Genomic DNA, 20,613 nt, shown 5'->3' with positions numbered 1-20,613 from the left:
TAATCTAAACCGAACGCTAACCTAATCTAACTTAACGCTAATCTAATTTAACCTAACGCTAATTTAATCTAACCTAACCTTATCTAATCTAACCTAACGCTAACCTAGTCTAACTTAACGCTCATCTTATCTAACCTAACACCAACCTAACCTAACCTAACCTAATCTAACCTAATCTTACCTAACGGCAACCTTAGTGGAGATAGTCTAGTTACCCCTTGAGTACGGGTTCCCCTCTGGGCTGAATAAAATCGTCTGGAGTAAGTTAAATAAGCATTCAATAGCTTTGTAGGTAATCCTTGGTCAAATTGCCTAATTGTTTACCATTGTCATATACTTGCACTGTCTAGATACATAGGAGAATGTATACTCACTCCCACAGCTTACGTGCACTGTACATGTAGACAGTATAATTATCTGCATTGCCTATACTGTATACATTCTGAACTGTATGTATACCTGCATAGTTTATATACAGTACATACCTATCCAGTTGTAAACCTTTTGTACAGTTAGAATTGTACTGAATTAATATTATTATTGAAAGTGGCGTTCCTGTAGTGAAGGGGTTAGAGACCTTAATATATTTCCTTGGCAGTCGTCTCTTCTGTTTTCTATCTTATCCTGACTCTTAGTGAGAAAACGTGAAGTTGAGAATATATTAACGACAAACAACAACAGATAGTTCAAGTTTTAAAACATACCATTAACATGAAGATATTTAGATCCGCGCCTTCATAATGTCAAAAACAACACTTGATGGTATTTGAGATTAACTGCAGGAACTTAACCTTCTCTATCTAACCTTAATACATCTGTTTTTATATAAGTACAGTACTGTGTTGTGTTACGGGTTTAAATACTCGTTTGTACAGATGTTTTATTGCAATTACTAGTCTGACTTGGAAAACAAAATAACAAAGACTATATTTTTATGGATAATTGATACGTCTGTTTTACTGTTGGTTAAATAAGTAAGAGAGACAAAATAAATCACTATCAACGAATTTAATAACTAGCGTAATTTTTTCTCAATGCAATGACGTCAAGAGGAAGTCATCCAGATGTCTCACACTGACAAAGTGATCTTATTCACAGAGATTCGTAAGGTAAATTGTCCTCAATACTGAAACTGTGAGAATCCACCTGTTTAACTTACGCGAGGGTTAAAGATAATTAACTTCCAAATATAGCATAAAACTGACATTGAGTCTAGGTACACCTTGTTTAATTAATATGAACGGGTAAATAAACCCTTGTTTATAAACCTGCGGTAAACCAACATATATGTATTTGTTTCTCTTTAGTTTTAATTGTTGATGAATAGTACACGAACCAGTTAGTATTTTTTCCCTTTAATCTTTTATTTTTACTTTCAGCTTGTCGTGGGTGTGGGTCTGACGTCTAATATTAATACCACTCGACATTTTGCTCGCCAGGCCGGCTCTTATCTCCCTCATTATGCGATAAGGTCGTGATTACATCCAGCTTATTAATGTCTCTGTGTTTGGTTTTGAGAGATTATACGAGATAGCCGAGAGAACATCGGGGGTGTTTTGATCAGTGTGTTGCTCCTGTGAGGGGGAGTAGGTACCAGCCTTGTACACCCACCACACCACTCGGTAATATACCCTATGCAGTATATACCAGTTTGAACCAGTGGTTATTAAAGAAGCAGACAAGACAAATATCTTCACATAAACATGAACATTTCAAATCATTGTTATATTACGCAATGACAGATACAGACAGACATTAACCCCCATCTATGACGCATCTCTACTTTAAGCTCGAGAGATTCACAACCAAGTTACCACAGCTTCCCGAAAGCCTTCAGTCATATTTTTCCATATTATTTTATAATAGACTGTATGAAATATGTAAATAGCTGTTTATATTATAGTGAAGATTTACATATGGAACTACAATTGAGATATATGGAAATTATACACATGATATATTAATATAACTTAACCTTCATTTTAATCTAGACTAGAGGTATCGCTTCATGATGCTTCAGTTGATAGAATGCCAAGAATGATACCAATGATAAAGAATGTTCTGTGTTGTCTTTAGTATTATGTAAAGTTACATATGTAAGAGTATAACAGATGGTTGAGGAAAATAAAACTCCTTAGGTCATTGGCTCATTGTTACCGTATTTTTCACTCCCGTTATGTTCCTGAGGCGATTTGGTCGTAAGGAAAGCATCCATATAATCTATTCTCACTAAATATAAGGAAGAATGTGGTTTGTATGGATTTGAGTCTCAATATATTAAGCAATTAGCATTGAAAGTCCTGACCAAAACTTCCTTCGCCTTTCTCTAATGGGCAAAATTAAGCCATATATATATATGTTTTTTCATATACTTTCGTTTTTATCTGAAATACAAGTTGATGACTAAAACCTCTCCTTATAATTAGAATCGCATTAATATTGAAGCAAATATCCACTCTAAAAGATGAATTATACTTTGAGCTGAATTCTAAATAACGAGGAGTAAGGAGTCTGTCTCTTGAATGAAAATATCTAAAATGAAAGTGAGAAATAAAATGCAGACATTATCGTTCATTGAGAGGATGACGTGGTTCTCTCTCTCCTCTGGCAATGCGGTACGTTTCTTTTCCGCCAACTCCCCAGACTCCGCCCACCTATTCAATTACTACTACGTATCAACTAAAAAACTCACTAAAACCTTCACTAAACCTGCACCAGTAAGCTATTTATATAATATAATGACTTAATTATTTGATATATATTCATAGTTGCTGAGATATATGTTAGTTATGGATGTATGGCAGCGAGGCGTCTGGCAATGGGGAACTGTAGGTAAACAGAGAAGACCAGTTGACCACAAGTGACATAGGCTGGTGTGCTGGTCTGAGTTATTCTTATATATTATGTGACACAATACGGGCTATGAGGAGGTGACAGAAACAAATCTTCAGTGTGTGTGTGTGTACGTGTCATAAGTGTTGGTAGTTTTAATTAGACACGCAGAGGAGTAGTGTGAGGGGATTGAATTTTTTGTTTTGTGGTCACGTTAACTTCATATTCGTCAGATCTCCCCAACAACCACTTGTATCATAGCTGTTGGACGTGATAAGGTGGTTATGCCTTGTTTGTGATTTGTATTTAACATTTTATATTTATTTAGTATCAGAAAACACATAGAAATAATCCTTCATCATCTGGTAGCAGTATTAAACCCATAAACGTCTTGCGTGAACTAAAAAAAATCTTCCTTTGCTCAACTAAATGTCATTCGTGTGGTCTCCCTAATTATATATTCAGACTCATTCATAGTGAACCTGGCATACTAATTATATCATTTGTGTTATTGTGTCATTGATCAGTCACTTAAACTGCATTAATTAATTCTGTCAGATTAATTTTGTATTCATTGGTAATACAAGTAGTGCTCACATGATCCGGTGTTATTTTATGTTCTTTCTTAATTATTATGCTAAGAGTCATGATTTAAATTCTTCCATTTGCTGTTTTAATTATTCATCAATATTCATCAACTCATATTTCCAAACCATTGTTCATCTCATGGGAGTTATTGTTCACGTATTTGATGTTATTTATCCACCCTTTATTATCATACACTTATTTACTATGTTATATACCCACAGACTGTTATATATTTACTAATTTAACTATTATGATATTTACTTGACTATCCATTTACATTTGTAGTTAGCTGGTCATTATTGTTATGTAGTGTCATCTTCCATTCACTGAGGGTCTTCATTGCGAGATCTCTTCATCACATATACCTCACAGTAAAAAATCTCGCAGATAATTAAAGATTTATTCTGATGTGATATCTCGTGTAATTATTAATGCATTGTCTCTTTGATGATTCGTGTTCCGAGTAATGTTTTAAAGATGGAATTTATCTCGCTAACAAGGCCAGTGCGTCGTGTGATCGGAGAATAAAGCGTAGATAAACCTTGAATGACATAGTTATGGAAGCATATTAACAGGAAGGTGTATAGTCAAGATTTTTTTTATTTTAAGGCTGCACAAGAAATACTGAACTTACTGTGTTCTTGAAATGTCAAGATTGTTCACAGGAAGTGGGTGAGTGTACAGTACAGTATATTGGTGAGTTTCTCTTGATGTTCACAGTTAATAAAGGGATTATTCTCCTGAAACACAAGACTTGAACTAAACCAACATGAGGAACGTCAGCATGGGGTCCTCTCTGAGCTGAATAAAATCAGGTCTTAGGCGAATATTAAAATTGGCGTCTCCGTAGTAAGGGGGTTAAGAATACAGTATACTTCTTATTCGTGTTATATTTCTTGAAGTTTCATAAAAAATAAATCCTCTTTTCATTTTGTAAGTGTAATTTTTTTTAAACACACATACAGTGCAAACTTTAGTTAATATGTACCGTAAGTTGAAATAGCATTTTTATACTTAATTTTCTGCAATGTAAAATTAAAGCTTTTATATGAAATGTCAAATTTTATACTGTACAGTACACAATTAGGAAATGTACAGTACAGTATAACTACTAAGTACTGTACAATAGTTATTATAGTATATGTGTCACAGGAATAGAAGAACTTATTAAAATTTGGACCATGATAAATTAAAAGTTATTTCTCCAGTATTTGTTATGTTTAGTGTGTAAGGCAGACACAGTATCACTGAGAGAGAATTGTTAATATGAAGACCTACATCACCAGTAGGTACTAAGAGCCAAAATGAATACAGTAATTGTTAAAACATATTTCAATGAACACAGAAACAAGCAGTAATTTGACCCTAATCCTCAGTAAAGACTTTTGTTATGCGAGTTGTAATATTGTGTTTTGTCTGTTGACTGGGAGGGTGCCAGAAGGCTCCCTGGCACTGGGCATGTAAAGTGACAGTCAGCTGACAGGGACACCACCAAGCGCTACGCACTTCATTCTCCGCCCAGATGCAGAGCACACTGTCTTTTTAAACCTCCTGCTAAGAACAGCCCAAACAACACACATCGTCTCAGTGGTAATCGTTGCTATATTTTTATAAACTGGTTTGGACAACTTTGGGAGTTGATATAATGTGTGAAGTGCAGTGCTTTGGTGATACAGTTGAGTGAAGTTATTATAATTTTCTATCATGTTTAATAGTTGTCATATTTATCAGTATTCATCGTTGGTGTTTTATAAATACAACAGTGCCAAGTTGCTTTAACCATAGAGTATTATTTCTTGAAGGTGTTGAATAGTAATTTGCTTGAATTCACTTATCCATTATTGACCAAATATACTGTACGGTATAATTGATGGAGACTACAGTCATTTATGTGATATTAATTCCTTCTGTGATGTAGCCGCTGCATGTTTAATGATTCATAAAGCAACAAGTGCGACCAATGTTTGTCCATGGTCAGAGAAAGTATTTTAGTTCATTTACCTGAGAGTTAAATATATATCTTGTGGCTGACATTCCCCTTGATGTATATGATTGGTTGGTGATGTTTGGCAGAGACATATGCCCGTATTATTAAACAAAATCTTCCCTTGAAGAGGGTCGTCGTGTTTCAACCCGAGTTTTAAGTAAATGAGTCCTGACGGACACCACAGTACTGTACTTAACGGGGTGGTGTGGCGGTAAAATGAACTAATTCCAATATTATAAATTAATTTTATTGGAATTAGTTAATTTTAACGGCACACCACCCCGTTAAGTACAGTACAGTAGTGTCCCTCAGGACTCATTTAGTTAAAACTCGGGTTGAAACACGACGACCTTCTTCAAGGGAAGATGTTGTTTAATAATACGGGCGATAGTTTTGTGTGGTGTGCCTTGGTGTGGGTGCTCGAGGCCATTGCCACTCTTGTTATTAAATTGTTAAGTTTGTTCAGCTGCCTGTACAAAATGAGACCCCTGTAGTGTAGCGTACAGTACTTTGTGTGGGTGCAGTACTTAGGACCTGATATAACACTAATCATTCACAAGATGATCACTATCAGTGGATCAGTCAAGTACCTAAACTGTTACATAGATACATGTTAAGGTGCACATTCTGATGGTACTGGTAGATGTGCTGTACATGTATGGTATGAAGATCAAACTGCCATAATATAGATAAAATTGAAGTACAGTACATCACCATCATCACTGTTTTATGATGATGATGGGGCACTAGCTATTCTGTACTTCACTGTCATATTGAGTATATTACTGTACACCACTATGTACAGTACAGTGTAGACAGATGAATTAAAAATATGGTTTTGTTGTTGCCAGGGTCTCTTTTTCAGGTCCCTTTGAAACAGGTGAAGCCAGTAACTGTTCAAAGACAGTTGGGTAATGGTGGAAAAACTATCTACTGTACTGTACAAAAATTTGATGATAATCCCCATGTGTCTGTCTTTTGTGTGAGGTTATTAATTGCATAGATGAATAAGGTTAAGAAGTGTACCGTGGCCATAGTGCGACTCCTTACTGTGACTGTGTGGATGACTCGGTTGTTTGCACCACAGCATTTGCAGTTTCACTTAGTTAACATTTTATTGCCTTTAACACTGATTATAAACCTTCATCAGTATCACTCAAGGCTGTAATAATCTTTCTCTTCATAAAAACAATATTAGTGGACAAGGTCAGTGGAGGGCAGAACCTTGGTGTACAGTATGTCTTTGGAATGCTTGTTTGGCTGTTGGGTTTTATCTTTTAATGTCTGCGGGGTTGTTGATGCTACTGATGGCTCACAGCTGATGCCCAGTGTTGATCTCTTTCTTGCTGTGCTTTACTGGTACAATACTGTACTGTACTGTAGGCCTCAGTCTGGGTCAGGTTCATAGGAAATTTTGTCTCATGTTCCTTTGGTGGCGAAGATGAATTGGTGTAGCTAGTTGTTCACTGGTCATGTAGTGTCATTTGCTAGTGTTGTCTGACAGTCATTTGTAATAATTTATATTGTTTACATCATAATCCTGAATGAACCTTCTTATCGGTCAACAAATAGCCAAATACTCTCTGGTTTGGCAGATGGTTACATCATTACTCGTGTAGCAGTGATCACCTCCATGACCAGGCGGCCCTAGAGAGGTGTTCACTTGGACATACAGTATTGTAGTTTTACTTGCCATTCAAGAGAAGTCACTCTTACTCAAAAAATCTTCCATACCATATGAGGGATTACAACGTGCCTGTGACAGTGCGAGTGACTTGCTGTCGTGCTCGTAGCAACACAGCCTGCTCGACTGGTGTAATGAATGAGTCACATTTGTTCAAATAGTCCAGCTACCTCACTTGCAGCAACAAAGTTTGCTTGAGTGGTTTGCTGAAGTAGTTGTGCTCACTTGAAATGTTGAGTTGCCTACGTATGGTGTTAAGACTAAAGGGGGGGGAGGAGGTTTATATATGGTGGTGGTAGTCAGTCTGCAGAGAACTGTAATCTGATAATGTGAGGAGCTTTCCCAGACTGTACATAGATAACACTTGTGGAGTTATCTTAAACTTATGATAACCTTATTGTCTGAGAGCTGCTTTTATAAGGTCTCGGCCATTACCTGGCCTTACTCCAGTTTGGCATCTGAAGTACTGTACTGTACTGTATAGTAGCTAAAGTAAATCTTAGCCTCTTGTTATAGATTTGATTTTACAACATTATCATGCAGTGTGTTCATGGCAGGACCCTGATAGTATATACAGGTATTTATCAGGAAATTAATTAAATGTCCTCAGCAGAACATTTAAGTAGATGATATCCTGAGGAAATTCCTCAGGATATCATCTGTGTTGTGCCTTTTAGTTTTTTCTATCCAAACTTGAAGAGTTATGGGGGATATGACAGTCTTGTCTGGCTGGGGGCCTGTAGGGGGAGGTACGTATATGTACAGTATTGGGAGAGTGCCAGAGTCGGGTCGGCCACAACATGCAGTCAGTGGATATTTTCATATATTTCTCTTTAAACTAGTAATTACAGGTCGAGGCTTACTAAGTTATATGTGTGTTGTGTTCAGTCATGCTCCAGCTATTGCTCCTCCAGTTTAGGGTGTGATTAATTCTACCACTTGTAAGGTAGTTACTGGTCTGCCCTCTAAGGTTTGAACTTTGTCAGCGTATTTGCTGTTGTGTCGGGTACACTTGTTGGTTAATGATTATACCGGTATATAACTACTACTGTACCTGTCTTTTCAGCGTACAATACTTTATTACCAATTAGAATATGCTGTTGTAATCCATTTAATTTTTGACCATGTAAAGTGAAATGAGATATTTACCCTAAGTGTGTTCAATCTCATGACAAAAATCCACAAATGTATTGACTGACGTGAGAGACTCCAGGGATTATCTGAAGATTAGCCACCCCCCCCCTGCTTATTTCACCTGATGATTAAACACCCTGAAGTTACCTGGGGGTGATTAATTTTATGGTGAAATGAGGAGGGGGATATCCTTTGGGTGATTAAACTTTAGCAACACACATACACTCTCACAAGCACTCATGGACACATTTACTCTCTACACACACTGTCGACACTGATTGCACTATAAATTAAATGAATCACGACAAGAATGCTTATGAGATACTACACATTGCACGATAGTCTTAGGTGATATGAGCTGCTTTATAGTCAGGAATTTATTGATATTTTTTGTGCTATTGCTTCTTAGTGTGATAAGTAGTTACACAGTCTCTTAAATTTTGATAAATATGGTACATTGTAGTCTATGTACTTAACCCCTTGTGTATGGTGTCCCCTCTGAGCAGAATAAAATTGCTAAATAAAATATTAAAAGTGGCGTCCCTGTAGTGAAGGGGTTAATATTTGGTGTGTGGTACAGTAGATCACATGTGGTACCATTACAGTGTCATAGTGGATAAAGTACCATTCATGTCTCCTGTGTTAGCGGTTTGTAATTAGTGTGATTGTGGTAACCTGAAGCCTCTTTCACATGAGCGTTTTTATTGTAAATCAATTGAATTTATGGTCATCTATGTGAAAGATCCCATTGAATCGGGGCCGGATCCATGCCGATGCAACCGATGCACTTCCACCGCTCAAAAACTTCTGACCGATGCAAAGGTATCATATGCATCGGTCAAATAATGGACCTATTGGTATTAACGTTACCACATTGACAGCTCCTGTCAAAAGCTGGTTGGCCATTCGGGTCACGTTATCGATACACAATTCTTTAACCGATGCATATGATACTTTTGCATCGGTCAGAAGTTTTTGAGCGATGCAAGTGCATCGGTCTGGATCCGGGCCTGCAATGAATTACATCGATTGGTAAGTCTCGTGACAAATATAATGTTTGTGTGAAAGAGTCCTAAGTGAAGACCACTGTGAGGAATGAACCGGGTACTGTAGCTGTTACACTAACTTAAGCTTTTATTTTTTACCAGGTGTTGGAGAATGTGTCCAGTAGTGCAATAATATTGGAGGAAATATTCGAGGTAAGAAAGTCATCTAATAACTTTTGTATAAACTACCACAGAAGTAATATTATAACATACTGTACTGTGTTGTGTTTATTTAGGCATAACACTATTATCACTGTTTTATATTGTCACTGTGCTGTTATTCTGGAGTAGATTCACATGTGGTTTGTGAATGTTATTCATTTATTACTGTAATCTCATCAACACCATGAGTACAGTAATTGTTTTATGTCTTTTGCTGTATGAAGGAGTTTGTAATATTTAAAGGAGTTTATGAAAGGTTAGATCTTTGTTTTTATGTAAATACAAGACTAAATAGATAGAGTAGTCATTTAAAACTCAGTGGATAAGTTGTAAATGTAATATTTACATGTACTGTACAGTATTTATATTGCAACACTTATTAATTTCAACTAACGACTTGGTTAACCTTTGTAAAAAAGAAAACTGCCTTATTTTGTCAACATTAATTTGGTTAGCACATATTTGTGGCCAAACATCAGTACTGTATAGGTACAGTATAAACAATTTTGTACACTGTCAAACTTTTTTTTTTAATTCTATTATTATCAATACTGTAGTCTGAACTATACAGTATCTCAGTAAATTATTCAGGGTCAGCCAGTAGATAATTATACCTGTATCTGTGTACTATTGAGAGTACAGTACAGTATAAGACATTGTGTGGGAGTAGTGTTAGCCAGAAGGAGGTACAGTAATGCAATGAGGATATCTCTTATGTTGGCTGTGTGTGTGTTGCACGATGTGAAGATGTTTATATTATAAACACAAGTACTCTTCTGTACATCTTTTTTTTTCTCTGTAGACTCCAGGCTGGGGAGTCTAAATCGAAGTATCAAATTTAGTGATAAGTATGCAGTAGTTAATAAAAGAAAATTGGTGAAAAGCCACAAATGATTCACAGGAAAGAAATGTACAGTATCCTGACACCATTTTGGAGGATAATCAGTACAATACTGGAGTGACTTGTATCAGTGTGGTGGACCTCTGACTGTGTGTTGAAACTTTGGCTCCAAGTGTGTTAAATTAATGGTTCAGATGTGAAACTGTGGTAATGTGAAGAGTTACAGCTAGAGTACAGTACAGTATGTGAAGCCCCAGATCTGTACTGGGAGGACTGCCACAGTTGCTCATCGTACAGTACTGTGTTTGTCGGGGAGTTGATCTTAATTGTTTTATCAAGTACTGAATGTTAAGTGTTGTCCAGAAGATGTGTTTAATCTTAATTATTTTATGGAGTGCTCAATGTTGTCCAAATTATGTCATATTCTGGTGTTTTCATTACAGAGGGATGCAAAACTCGAGTCCAGAATGGCTAGAGTCAGCCATGGGGTCTAGCGTTGTGGTGTGGCCGCCATGGCCCACTGAGTGGCTGCAGGGTAACCATATGGACACATTAACTGTCCTCGCTACAGAGTACCAGCCGTGGATCTGTTCCATCATTGCAGCCTTGGCTGTTGGCTTGGCTGGCATCGTGCCTCTTCTCCTAATTCCCACCGATCATGAGATGAAAACAAATAGTGGTGAGTACTCTGAGGACTCTTACTGTACTTTACATTTTATTTTACCAACTACGTATTACAACAGTCGTGACATGATGTTTACAATTAACATTCTTCTTATAATACATTCTCCTGTTTTGAGGGTTTATGACTGAAGCAGCTAAGAACTAATTACTGTACATGGTAGATTGACTTGAACAAAGATGGTAGAGCTTTAGTTTTGGGCAAATTTAGGACATTGTGCCTTAGGAAGACAACTGTTGTATGTAATCCTCCCACTGTGAGGTGATGGATGTGGTAGGGAGGTCAGTCTATCACTCTGGGCTAAATAATTAAGGGTTATCAGAGGACATTGAACACCCCACTACTGGACCTGCTGTATTATGAGGACCAATCAAGCTTTGGGTTCTACTAGTAAAAGGATTTTTGGCATCAGTTAGTATTTTTTAAGCATCAGGATTATTAATATGATACTATTTCCTGTTTAGAAATTAATAGATGTACATTAAAGTTATGAGTCAAACATCATGTGACCAACACATGGTAAATGATTGTTATCTTAACTAGTACAAGAAAACCTTATCACCAACATATAAACATGACTTGGCAGTTTTCTGGTTACTACAGGAAGTAAAAGTCTCAGCACACTTACTGTACTTCGTTGATCCTTAAGTGTTTCTGTGGACTTATTTCTAACCAAAGGTTCTCACGGTCTTACATTGTCACCTTATCTCTGAATGGGCTATCACCTGTTTTTCAACCTAAGGCCGTAATATTTGATAATGTTTACAGATAAGCAGCAGTATTTGTGTGATCTGAGACGAGAGTTAATATTAGCTGCATTATCATTGTTTTATAATATTAGTTTGTGTGTAAGTGAAATATTCCGATAATTGATGGAAGTCACTAAGCGTGTATACGGTACCTTTTAGTGATAGACGCAAGTGCTATAAACTTTTACAATTAATGTTTTTTAATCCCTTGTGTATGGGGTCCTCTCCGAATTGAATAAAATCGTTGGGATTAGCAAATAAAATATTAAAATTGGTGTCCCTATACTGAACGGGTTAGACACATGAAAATAGACAAAATTGTCCAGTTTGAAAAGTTGACGACACCTAAGCCACTGGCCAATCAAAATAGAAAATGTCGAGTGTACTGTACTCTTCACTTAACGTTACACAGTATTGAAATTGTTCGTCTGGTAAACCGAATCATTTACAGTTGTGTTGCTTGGTCTTAGGGCTGATATGCACTGTCACTGTGTTGTTGAGTGGGGAGGGGGTTGTGATGATGATGCAGATATCTTTTAACGGGGGTTTTGAAAATACTTCCAGGTGTGAGTTAGTTCTTACACCCTTGCCTCTCTCCCTCCTTCCCTTCCTCTGTGTTATTCTGTACTGTACTGTGTAATTTTTATCTAATTAAAAACCCTTCAGCCTGTTTTTTTTATTTATTCATCTGTATTACCAAAGACTTGTATTGTTATTGTTACAGTATTATTATATTATTGTTATCACAGTACAGTATTACTTTTATTTATTATTATTTTAATTTCTGTTTATAATTGTACATAATTATATTTCTAAAGTGTGGTAGTGGTTCCTGTTTTGGGTGAGATGTAAGGTGAAGTTGTGGGCACAGGTTATGGCTACTTGTATAGTATTCACAGCATCTATCCTTGATAGTACGAGTCATCAACAGCTGTGGCAGGTTAGGTTAAGATTGATTAGGTTAGGGTAGGATAGATTAGATTAGGTAAGGTTAGACTAGGTTAGTTTAGTTAATGTTAGGTATGGTTTGATTAGGTAAGGCTGGTTAAGTTAAGGTTGGCTAGTTAACGTTAGTTCGGGATAGATTAGGTTCTTGATAGTACAGTACGAGTCATGAACAGCTGTGGCAGGATACACCCACATAACCCAGACCTGTAGTGTGACAGTCCAGCACCCGGAGGCTGTAAGGATATCATCTGGGTGTCTGTCAGTGTGGCTCTCCTTGGTTAAGTTGGTCGTAATGTTTACCCGCACTGTTTATCCGCACTGTTTACCCACACTGTTTATCCGCACTGTTTACCCACACTGTTTACACCTGCGTTCACTTTGTATATGCTGAAATTTATACCTGTACCTGTATTGTCTCTATACCTGTTAAATTATATACCTGCATTGTTTTTACATGCTGAGAGAGAGAGAGATGGGAAGAGTAAGAGAGAAAGATGAGAGGAGAGAGAAAGAGGGAGATACAGGGAGAGGGGAGAATAAGAGAGAAATAGAGAAGGTGAGAATCAGAGAGAGAGAGATGAAGGAGAACAGCAAAGATAAATGAGGAGTATAAAGTTCCTCATGTCTTCTTTGTTCATGTTGTCTTCTTAACAGGAGGTGAGAGAGAGGAGGAGCAGTAAACTATCACTTGTTTCCCCTCATCCATCCTCTTTACTCTCTCTCTTTCTCTCCCTCTCCTTCTTTTCCTTTGTCTTCGTTATTCTGGCTTGCATGGTGACCCCACTCTCGTCTCCCCCCCCCCCTCCCCCCTCCCTTGCTCCTCCAGAGAGTGAGTGTGAGCAGGAGATAGGAGGACGCTGGTGAGGCGTGAGGCTCCACTATTTACAGCTTCTTGGGTGTTGTGTGTTGGCCCGTACCACCTGTGGCTCCTGGGGGCGGGGAGAGAAAGTTGGTGGGTGGGGAGGAAAATGGGGTGAGATAATTGGTGGGGAGGAGGAATGGAGAAAGGTGGAGGGGATGAAAGGAGGAGAGAAACAGGTCTTAAGTGAGGGAGAAGTGAGAGAAAGGGGGGGGAGCTGGTGAGGTTAGGGTACTGTACACTTAATTCCTTAAGGGTGGCTCTCTCTCTCTCACACACACACACACACACACACACACACACACATTTGTTGCTCACTCACCACCTCCACACACACATTCTTTCATCTCACACTCTCTCTCACACACACACACACACACACACACACACATCCCATTTGTTGCTCACTGACTCACCTCCACCATTTCTCACTCTCTTTCTCACATTCTTCTCTCATCTCTATCTCTCTCTCTCTCTCTCTCTCAGAATGTCATGTTAGCAGTAGGATAAGTGTGTGGCCTGCTGCGAGTGCTTCAGTGCTGACCTAGAATGCTAAAAAGAGGGAGGGTTGAGGGAGAGGGGGAGGAGGGGGGGAGGGGGGTAGAGTCTGCTGAAGTCATGCAGTGTTGTGTTGAAGCTGTTTAGAATGTGGTGGTGGTGGGGAGAGAGTGATGGTGAAGGAGATGTTGGTGGGTGTTGTGGGAGTAAATGGTGTTGGAGTGAATGGTGGTGTTGGAGTTGTGTTGGAGTTAGGGGGTAATGGTGGTGGTGGAGTTAGGGGGGGTGGTGGAGTTAATGGTGGTGGTGTTGAGGGAGGGAGTGATAATGTAGTGTTGCAGAAGAATTGTTTTTGTTGGTGATAGTAGTGGTAGTGCGTGCGTGCAGAATGCAGAGGAACGAGTTCTTGGTGAGGAGGTCTGGCTGGTGTGTCTCAGGCAGGTTTGCGAAAAATACGTGATGTTTCTCAGGTGTGTTATTGTGGGGCGCGTTCTCTACCTGGATAGATAGATCAGTAGGTAGATAGATATAGATAAAAGTTAAGACAGACATACACTAATATATATATATATATATATATATATATATATATATATATATATATATATATATATATATATATATATATATATATGTGTGTGTGTGTGTGTGTGTGTGTGTGTGTGTGTGTGGGAAATGTCATGTCGTAAGAATGGTGAGGGGGGGGGGGACTTGTTGCTGGTGGAGTAGGAGGGTGATGGTGGTTGTGTTGGTGTTAGAGAATAATGATGGTCTCTCTCTCTCACATTCATTACGTATAATAACGCTGGTGGGGTTTACAGTATGATAATTGTACGCTTCTGGACAAGAGCTGCGAGGCATGTGTACACCTGACCTACAGTACCATTACATCATCCTCTTGGTGTCTCTGTGTTATGTATTCATTGGTATATTTATCCTTCATCTATCTATGTGAGTCACCTTCCTCTTACGTGTGACCTTTTGTAGAGAGAGAGAGAGAGAGAGAGAGGCTGGGGGTCTGTCTCGTTGTCTTCCTGTTCGTCTGGTCCAGTGTACAGTATGACTACAGCAGGAGGGAAGAGGTGAGGGACGTAGGAAGAGGTGAGGGAGGAAAGGGGAGAGAGGTGAAGGGCGTGGGAAGAGGGAGGATAGTGAGAAAGGGAGGGAGGGAGGAGAGGTGAGGGAGGATAGTGAGAAAGGGAGGGAGGGAGGAGAGGTGAGGGAGGATAGTGAGAAAGGGAGGGAAGGAGGAGAGGTGAGGGAGGATAGTGAGAAAGGAAGGAAGGGAGGGAGGGAAGGTAATGTTGTGGAGGGGGAGGAGAGAAGAAAGGATTAGTAAGGGAGAGAAGTGTGGGTAGGGAGAGTAACGAGGGAGGGAGGGAAGCGGGTATGAACGTCACATCACAGTAGGTTGATTTGACTCGATGACAATTTTCCTTTTGTAGTTGGTGGTGGTTGATAGTGGTTGTAGTTGTGGTTAGTGGTAGAAGTTGTAGTAGTGGTTTTAGTTGTGATTGGTGGTGGCAGTTGTGGTTAGTTGCTGTGGGTCTTGGAAAGTCTTTTAAAAAATTCCCCTCCTATCTCTCTCTCTCTGTCCTTTCTTCTGTCTTCACTCTCTTCTTGTTTTCTTTTCTCTCTTTCTCATTCTTTATTTTCTCTATACTCTTTATTCTCTCTCTCTCTCTCTCTCTCTCTCTCTCTCTCTCTCCAGGAAAGTTTAGTACAGGGCCAGAAGTGTGACGTGATGATATGACTTGATGGTAGCGAGGCATTGTGTCTTATATGATGATGGTGGTGATATATTGCTCTTAGTAGTGGTGGTGGTAGTAATAATAGTTGTAATGGTGGTGGTAATAATAGTTGTAGTGGTGGTGGGGGGTTGTGGTAGTAGTAGGTAAACAGCGTGACCACCAGCAGTGTATAATAATAAGGTTAAGAGCCAGCCCCCATCACTGACCTCACCAGCCATAGTTAACAACATCACTATAAGGTCATGGCCCACTCCTCCTTCTCTCGCTTTCTCTCCCTCCCTTCTTTTATACTTACTCATCCCCTCCTTCCTCCACACTATCCCTCCTCCACACCTCCCTCCCTCCTGTCAGTCACTTCAGTTTCAGTCCGGCACTAGAGTTTAAGCGTACTTTGACGCTATGTTGATCTCTGTCCTTTTGGTTGAGGGATGTAGCCAACCGACACGATTACACACACACACACACACACACACGCACACAAGACCCTGGCACAGTAACTACCTACTGGGGGGTAGAGAGAGAGGGTAAGTAGTAGTATTGAACAAGAAGGGGGGGAATGGAGGAGGGGGGGGAGGAAGGGTGACGGATTAGACAGCGAGAGGGAGGAAGGGGGGAGAAGGAGGGTAGGGAGTAGTATTGAGCAAGAGGTGAGGGAGGGATGACAGGAGGGTGAGGGGAAGGGAATGATGTGGAGGAGGCTTCTTGACTTTCCCAGGGAGGAGGAGGGACGACGGTGCTTTGGAGTAGTAATGGGATGGGAGGAAAGGCTGGAGGGGAATGTGGACCATGGAGGAGGGTGATGAGGTCATTGGGGGTATTCAGAAGACAGTAGGGGGGTAGAGTCTTGTGAGGAGGAGGAGGAGGAGGAGTCTTACGTCAGCCTTGGACCTTGAGGGAGATAAATTAATTAGTTGGTTGATTCTCTGATTACCGAGAGAGAGAGAGAGAGAGAGAGAGAGTCCTACACATGAGGATGTCCAGGATGTTTACGTCACGAGAAGGTCACACGAGGTCTCCTGGGGTCAGCTGACCTCTGGATGCAGGAGGAGGATAAATGCATGAGTCGAAGGCCAGCATGAACTCTGCATGTTTCCCTGTTGGGTGCTGTTAACTCTGTTGCGCTTCGCCTTGCACATGATGCAAGGAGGAGCCCAATAAACAGCTCCCTCGTGGGGCAGATCTGAAATATGAGGAGGTAGTGGTGTTTGTGGTGTAGGAGGTAGTGGTGTTTGTGGTGTAGGAGGTAGTGGTGTTTGTGGTGTAGGAGGTAGTGGTGTTTGTGGTGTAGGAGGTAGTGGTGTTTGTGGTGTAGGAGGTAGTGGTGTTTGTGGTGTAGGCGTGAGTGTGTGTGGTCTGGTGGCGGGGCTGTAGTAAGTGTAAGGGGTGGTGTAGGTGTGGCAGTATAGTGTCTCATCACCACGCTGACTGATACACCATCATCACCGAGTCCCACCCCCTGTGTGTGTCTCTCTCTCTCGTCCTCCACATGTTCTTCCGGGTGTCCTACCCATCTGTCACTTCCTCTCAAGTATCTCCCAACACTGAGAGTCTATTGGTGTTGGTAGAAATTGCACCATTACAATACAAGTGGAGTGGTGATATGAGATCACCTGAAGATTAACCACCCTGACAGTAGTTGGAAGAAGAGATTAAGTTAGCGTTAGAGTGATTAAGTTAGCGTTAGGTCAGGTGAGATAAGAAGGAATTTTCGTGATACAAGCGAGGTGTGAGGGAGGGGTGGATTGGCGGGTGGGAGTCGTGGTGCTGGTTGAGTTGATCCACTAAGCATTTACAGTGTGGGGCGTCTTCATGTGTGTCTGTGGAGGGAGGGAGGGAGGGTAGGTGTTGTGGAGGGAGGGAGGGTAGGTGTTGTGGAGGGAGGGAGGGTAGGTGTGTGTGTGGGAGGGAGGGAGTAATAGAATGGCATATAGAGGGAAGGGAAGTATACTGATTCACTCATAATACAGCCCAAACCCTATCCTCCCTACCCCCCTCCCTCCCCCTATTCCCCCTCCCTCCCTTCCCCTATTCCCCCTCCCTCCCTCCCCCTATTCCCCCTACCCTCATCCTTAACTACTACCCACATTAACTCCATCTCTCTCCCCCCCTCTCACTCTCTCCTTCCTTCACTTTCACCATCTTGATATAACTTAATCGATCGCACACTTGTTATGAGCGCTTCCAGGCAGACGGTTCCATAATACCCTAACTGGCAACTGTCGCTTTCATTAACCCCCCCAAGAAAAAAAATAGCTTGGAATTGTAGGTTTAGTTGGGTTTATGTTTAAGGTTTAGATTGTTGGGTTTTAAAAATAGCTGTTTAATTCCTCCAAGGTCGTGTTCGTGGTAGTCAGTCGTCTTACAGAGAGAAGTATAAGGTTGTCTTTCCGGGCACGACAGTTTCAGTTATTTAGGTCTCGTGCGTCGACTATGTTGGTCCTGGCTGAGGTATTATGCCCTTGAGAAATAACCAAGGAGTAGGTGGTCGAAATTGATGATATGAGGTTAAATAATAATGTATTTGCGGGGTTAATAGTGAGGGTAGGGCATCCATTGTTTGGTGTTGCCTTGATGTGTTTATTCCCACCCGTTTTCTATACCGCCTCCGCTTTCTTTGGTACTAAATTCGTGTTGTGGTAAATCTCTTAGAATTGAGGGGAAACATTGGTATCATTATTTGTGTAGGGGAAACTTCTCTAATTGTTTGTTTACCGAGACGCGATAGACATTGAAATTAATAATAAAAATATTAAATACAGATTCACCCACTGGCTTTAAATGACCTCAACTAGACATTTATTATTTTTTTTAGAGATACTCACAGTGTAGAACTTTTTATCTAAGCCCAGGAGCCTCTCACGATCGCAGAAAGAACCTCTCTTATCCAGGCAGGTCTCCGGTAATGCTAGTGTTTGCATCATGTTTCAATCTGCTCCCCTCTCCTCCCTGGGGCGTGTGCGGGAAAAATCTCTTGTTGTTGTGGGTTGGTTGTGAAGTTGTAGGGCACGTTTTGGCTTTTATTGAAGAAGAGGGGAGGCTGTTATGAACTTTTATTTTATTTTTTCCAAGTTTTTATGGACACTAAAGCACCTTTTGTAATAGCGAGTCCGTCTTTCTTGATCGTATTTAACTTCCTTGTCAACAGACGGAGAAAAATCCGTTGTTTATACCTGTGGGTCTTTGTCAACACTGCAGGTTACCTGTGAGCACTTTTTAACTATATCAAGGTCCTCCCTGTTACACTGACACAACACTGAGGGTACCCGGAGTAGTCTGACACAACACCTGAGTATACTGAGGGCACCTGGGTATACTGATGTGGTTCTTGTAAGGTTTGATGATGTGGCGTTGAATCTGACACGACCAGGATAAAACTGTACACATACTGGCAGTTTATGGATCACCTCAAGTATCTCCACCCTAACCTAACACTAATTGGGGGATGAGGTTAGGTTAGGTTACCGTGACAGTATTAAGTACAATGTGTGGTGACTGTTTAGTATAGTGTGCGTGTGTGGTGACGTCCTCTCCTCATCAAGTGTCAGCGCCCCCTGTGGTGGAGGTCGACCAAGGTGACGCACACACACACACACACAGGACTGAAGTGTTCCTCGAGCTTCGAATGACAGTCATGTGCCCCCATAATGTTGTTATGTTCTGTTGTGATGATCACACACACACACACGTAAGAGCATATTAAAAGTTATTACTGTGTTGAAGATATTAAACCCTTGGTCTCCCTCTCCCTACTTCCCTCTCCCCTTCCCCCCCTTCCATCCTTCCTCCCCCATCCAACCCTTCCTCCCCACGTGTGTGTGGGGGGAAGATGATTGTAAACTGATTATGTTGCTGTACACGATTAAATTATTTTCTCGATAGGTACCCGGTGTACATAATCATATTTAGACGCCTATCAAGGTTAACGCATCACTTCGGCTCTTTTAAAATGATTAGATAAAATGGTGTCTTGGTATGTGGAGGGAGGGGGAGGGGTAATTCAGTTCCCGAGTGGTATTGGTTGTGGGATATAATGGTGTTAGATGGTGGAGGGGGGGGGAGGGGGAGGGGCTGATGTGTGGTAAGCAGCAGTGTGTATTTATATAGCCGGAGTGTAATGTGTGTGTGTGATGGAGGGTAGGCTGGCCCTGCTCTGCTGACACAAGGAGGGAAGCTGTGTGTGTGTGTGTAAGTAAGAAGCACTAACATACACTCTTACACACACACACACACACACACACACACACACACAAACACCTACCTTCAATAACGTCCATATTAGCTATCTTATGAGAGTGCCATCCCCCTGACTACTGCGCTCTCTCTCTCTCTCTCTCCCCCTCCCTCTCCCTCCTGGCACACCCTCAGACAGTGCCACGTTCCTCCTCAACATGCGTCTCTCGCTGGTCATCAAGTGTAGGATATTTTTGGCACTCCTTTATTTCCTTTGACTGATCCCTTGAGTGCGATGTCCTAACCTCCCTGAGTACAGAGTCATCGTACTCAAGGAATAGGTCGATGCATGTAGTAGGTTAGGTCAGGTTAGCGTTATGTTAATGTTAAAATAAGTTAAGATAAGTTTAGGTTAAGTTAGATTAGATTAGGAAGTTAAGTTAGGTTAACGCTAGGGTGGTTAATCTAAAGGTGAAGCACATAAACAAGGTAGGGTGTCTAATCTGCAGGTGATCCCCAAACTGTATTGAGGAGACGTCCCAGAATGAATCAATGAATAGATTGATAGAAGATACAATAGAGGGATAGAAGGTGAATGGTTTGTTTATTGTGGGGGGGGGGGGTGAGGCTTGGCAGGCAGACACCCCTCACCACGTGCTACCTTACACGTGGTCGTCCTCCC

At 40.6% G+C, this 20,613-nt stretch overlaps 2 protein-coding genes across 6 annotated transcripts in view; one reads left to right on the top strand and one right to left on the bottom strand.

Moving 5' to 3' along the window:
- Positions 1–20,613, bottom strand: part of LOC121868249 (F-box/LRR-repeat protein 2-like) — a 62,535-nt gene that overhangs the window by 29,257 nt on the left and 12,665 nt on the right. The window contains exon 2 of one of the 2 annotated variants that reach the window (XM_042368607.1): positions 18,584–18,961. The exons of the other annotated variant lie outside the window; for it this stretch is intronic. Coding sequence (XP_042224541.1) covers positions 18,584–18,682 — 99 coding nt within the window. The 5' untranslated portion in view covers positions 18,683–18,961. The remainder of the gene's footprint in view (positions 1–18,583; positions 18,962–20,613) is intronic. 2 annotated transcript variants of the gene reach the window in all.
- The window catches only part of LOC121868251 (zinc transporter ZIP13 homolog), a 48,273-nt gene continuing 30,487 nt past the window's right edge, over positions 2,828–20,613 (top strand). The window contains exons 1-3 of one of the 4 annotated variants that reach the window (XM_042368614.1): positions 2,828–2,962; positions 9,374–9,424; positions 10,718–10,953. In XM_042368614.1, the coding sequence (XP_042224548.1) occupies positions 10,722–10,953 (232 nt within the window). In that variant the 5' untranslated portion in view covers positions 2,828–2,962; positions 9,374–9,424; positions 10,718–10,721. Of the gene's footprint in view, positions 3,111–4,858; positions 5,011–9,373; positions 9,425–10,717; positions 10,954–20,613 lie in introns of those variants that run through there. The other 3 variants (XM_042368613.1, XM_042368616.1, XM_042368615.1) reach the window with 3 other exon arrangements.

The sequence above is a fragment of the Homarus americanus genome, unplaced genomic scaffold, assembly GCF_018991925.1.
Source record: "Homarus americanus isolate GMGI-L3 unplaced genomic scaffold, GMGI_Hamer_2.0 scaffold19318, whole genome shotgun sequence".
Taxonomy (NCBI): Eukaryota; Metazoa; Arthropoda; class Malacostraca; order Decapoda; family Nephropidae; genus Homarus; species Homarus americanus.
The sequence above is the reverse complement of the archived record's forward strand: the minus strand, read 5'-3'. Positions and strand labels throughout refer to the sequence as shown.